Raw genomic sequence first — 4,450 nt, forward strand, 5'->3', positions numbered from 1 at the left:
AGCGAGGACCACCGCAGGCGGAAAGGTGGATTTATAAAAATGTTTCCGAAACGATAAAACTTGAGGTGAATTAGTGACCAAATTATACGTCTATTTATGATTCTATAAATATATATTACTTTGCTAGCTTATGCCTGCTGACAGCTGCAATGATTGAAACATTAGGTAACATTCTGTGTGTAATACATATGCAATTCTTGCCTGTATCTAACCCAAGTTTCAGATTCCGTAAAAACAGTTTTGTTCATGCAAACCAGAAAAAAATGGGCAGCACCTACATTTTAGTTTAGTGGGAAAATGTATTTTAAAATAAAACCAGTTATTTATAGTTAAACTTAAAAAAAGAAAGCACAAAAACGATTCAAAATTAAACAGAATATATAACAAATGATAACATACACCATGTTGAACAGGAAATAATACACCTATATAATTACAAAATCAAAGGGATTCTAAACATTCAATTCATATTATTTGCTTATCTATCTTATTCATCTTATCATTGTTTCAATATTATCATATTTTATGTATCTATTTATTCAATAATCTTCTGTTAGACGTTATCTAAGGCTCGAGAAGCGGCGAAAAAATTTACAAGGAGATAATCTTACCTTTCGAACAATGATCATTGTTGTTATCAGTTTTGCCATCATCATAATGATTATCATTTTGATTTATTGGTCCTGTTGTTACCGCCTTTGTCGCTATGATTATTGTTATTTTTTATTATCATTACTGGTATTATTACCATTATTATCATCATTATCAGTTATTGTTATTATTAATAGTAGTAGTAATAGTAGTAGTAGCAGTAGTATGATTAATATAACCATCATTTTTACTATTATTATTGTTCTCATTATCATTATCATTATTATTAATATTATCACTCTTATTATTATTATCATCATTATTATTATTATTACTATCATCATCATTAATATCATTCTCGTTATCATCTTCATTGTTACAGTTATTTTAAACATTATAATTACTATATATATGCTTTCTTTCATCACCTTGCTTTGTGGTAAGCGGAAAACTCCATTTTTTTACTGGCTTTAATGGTACCAATAGTATCGATCGTTTGCCCCTAATTACTTATTGATAAATAGCTGAAAAAGTCCGGTCCCGGGCAACTCTCGATGAACTGTACTGAATTACTTATCATTGTTATTGTTGCTGTAACTAGTAATAACAGCAACTACACGATGCTAATTAAGGCAAACGTCAAATAGATCGTCTTTAATTACTACTTTTGCGTGGAACGGAAAACTCCGATTTCAATATATGCTTGTACATTGTTTTATGTATGCGTATATACAATGTTTAATTACGCATTTATGGTGTCCAGTATTTACTCCGCCACAGAGTGTATGCAAGCACGAGATCAGTCTCTGAAATATTAGGCCGGTCCCTTGAGAAATAAATGTATTTAATCTACAAAGCTTACACTGATCCATTCTTTCAATATTAGTTCATGTTACGCTCACTACTATTTTCCTTTAGAGTTTTGTCACAGGCATGAATATTTTCGAGAATTTGGCTATTCATGATGGATTATCGTTACTTTATCAAACCTTAGGATTTTAGCTCCATAATAGGTCCTGCATATTCCGGTTTCCGATCCCAGACTGTCCTTATTTCCTGTTTTACCTCTTTCTTTCATTTTGTTTACCTTTCGTTAACATGGCTGCCTTCGGGCTATGCTCCAGATTACCCACATGAGACAGAAATTTAATTTAACAGAAATCTGGAAAAAAAAAATCTGCTGTGAAGTTGTAAGATTACATACTCAAAGAAGTTGAAGTCGTATCCGATAACAGTCAGTTCATATGATCTGGTGCGAGTTTATTAATGTCCACTGTTCCTGATATATATAAGGAATACTAACAATGGTATTCAAGTCGATTTTGATACCGATCTGTTCGTAGGAAGGATATGATTTCTTAGAAATGTAAACGTTTTTTTTTTTTTTTTTTTTTTTTTTGGGGGGGGGGTCCATGGGTTTTTGTACATAGTTCACAGACCATTAACTCTTTCATTCTTCTTGTGAGTTTTATGATTGTTATTCATTTATACTATTTCGATAGTAATGCGTGGAACAGGGGAAGGTGCACTAAACTGTCAAGGTAAATTCATTTGGTTTATGTTGGCAGGCAGTTGATAGGTGTGCCTTAGAAAACAGTAGGTGGGTATAGGCGAAGGGCATTTCACTTCGGAAATCCCTTGCACCCTACCTGGAAATCCGAAAAAAAAATCCGGAAATCCGAAAAAAAATCTTTGGAAATCCAGAGAATCCTAAAATCTCTCAAATATTCCAATTGCAACAATCTTACACAAAATATTGGTAATAGTACTAAAGATGCCTTAAAAGTCAGTAAAAAATTTCATAAAATCACCTGAAAAGTTGAAGGGCAATGTGCTATATTGATTCCGCTCTGCAGGAACTTTTCCTTAGTTGCCATGGACTTCGATTGATAAACACAATCACAAAAAACGTTTAGTACCTGGGATTAAAATAATGCCATTTTAAATTAATATGATATCTGATATACCTTTTTAAATCATACGGTTTCATAGGTATATGCTTTGTGGCCCTGTGCGCTAAATCCCAAGCGGTTTGATTGGCCTGTTAGGTATGCAGAGACCTTTTTTTAATACCTACCAGTACTATGGAATCTTTTTTTTACGGAAAACAAGCTTTTATCAAAATGAAGCACACTTCGAGCCCGATTGCTTTGCGAACAGAGTGGCTTACAACATGGGATTTGCAAAACGGTAGGCCATTTCCAATTTATATTTGTCATGATCACAACAGCACAAAACAAATTCTGAAAGAGCGCTTTTGCTTGGCGGCGTAGCAAACACTCATTGCGTGGGTACGACACAGTGTGCCAAGTGCATTGCAAGTGTGCATGTATTAACACAGATGTAGGGTAGGTACACCCTAAAAAGCACAACACAAATAAATACCGTTGCCCCTCCACTCGCGAATGGATGTAGGCCTGCGCCACGGGTGCAGATAAGAGATATCTCAGCCTGCAGAAATGTTCTACCATACAGAAGCGGAATTACACGTTCGACTATAAAAACAAATTTAGAAAATTACCATTCATTCAATCTCTTCGGGTCTCGACGCCACTCCGAGTCCGACGCCACTCCGAGGTTTGGCACAACTTCCACATCCACAGCGTCGGGCTCGTGCATGTACGGTCCAACAACCATCAACCCTTGATATTCCTCTTCTTCCAACTCTTCGAAAACGGTGGCACCCTCTGAAGAACTTATGCCAATGTCCTCGTCGGAATAATCCGATGAAACCTTATTACCGCTGTAGTCTTGTAGTGAGTCCGCCATGTACAATGTATTGAATGCAGAGAATGCTGTGATCGTGTTCTGGAATTGACGTCACACATCCGGGTTCCGGATTTTCGCGGGAAAATATAACGACTTCGGAAAATCGAAATAAATCAATTTTGGGGAATTATTTTCAGATTTCCTTTTTTACTCATATTAGAGAGATGGTTTGCGAGCTAATTCTCCCTTTTTAAAATTTTCAGTTGTTACTTCACATAAGCCCTTTAAGCGCGTTCTTGATATCAAAAGTATTATATCAATACAACAGAAGCACAGGGTATTATGAATGTAGCTTCAAGGTCAAGTGAGTTTATATTAATCCCCGTGTCTATTCCCGCAATTTTCAGAAAGAGGATTGCTTCTTTTAAAATGCTGAAATTTCCAAGTAATTGTGGCCATTTCTGGAAGTGAATTGGCTTAAACGATATTCCAATAGTTAATCCCGGGGTTAATCCATCAGATTATGACAAAAACAAAAACTCGAGATTTTTTTTGTCTAAAGGGTTGAAGTAACTTTAAGCAGAGTCAATTTTTATGGTGAAACGGTGCATCTCATATGGAACCTGTAAAGTCACCCCTGATACTAACTTAGTCTTTAAAACACTTACGATGGTTGTTAAAGCCTTTAACAATTTTGGAGATCTCTCGAAATTCGGTAATCCCTTACAAATCTGTCTGGAAATCCGGAAATCCCGTTCAAAAATTTTGGGATTTCGGAAAAAAATGGGAATTATGATGATCACTGCAAGGAATTTCATGTGATTTGTCCTTAATAAGATACCACAAATTCAGACAACTCTCCAAGGGATTGTTAAAATAAGCAAGACGACATTTTGCTACAGTTCACTTATTCTGCTTCCATTGCCAATATCCCCCATTTTTTTCCAGTAGCGTCCTTGGAATAACCCATGAAACTAAAAAATGACAACCACTATCACGTCCAAAAGCTTAGTATTTTTCAATATTTCCTCGTGCTGTCAAATGGGACCACAAAGCTTATTATCTAGCCCTTATTGTCTCCTTGTCAATGACCATCATATCCAGAAGTGTTGGTTTCTCTGTTCGATATAATTATGATTGATTTTAATGT

At 35.3% G+C, this 4,450-nt stretch overlaps 1 protein-coding gene across 1 annotated transcript in view; it reads right to left on the bottom strand.

Annotated features, from left to right (window-relative positions):
- The window catches only part of LOC138865054 (microtubule-associated protein futsch-like), a 31,349-nt gene extending 27,766 nt beyond the window's left edge, over positions 1 to 3,583 (bottom strand). Inside the window, exon 1 of the mRNA XM_070134259.1 lies at positions 3,113 to 3,583. Coding sequence (XP_069990360.1) covers positions 3,113 to 3,115 — 3 coding nt within the window. The 5' untranslated portion in view covers positions 3,116 to 3,583. The remainder of the gene's footprint in view (positions 1 to 3,112) is intronic.
- Positions 3,584 to 4,450: the final 867 nt, after the last annotated feature.

Source organism: Penaeus vannamei, chromosome 19, assembly GCF_042767895.1.
Source record: "Penaeus vannamei isolate JL-2024 chromosome 19, ASM4276789v1, whole genome shotgun sequence".
Classification (NCBI taxonomy): Eukaryota; Metazoa; Arthropoda; class Malacostraca; order Decapoda; family Penaeidae; genus Penaeus; species Penaeus vannamei.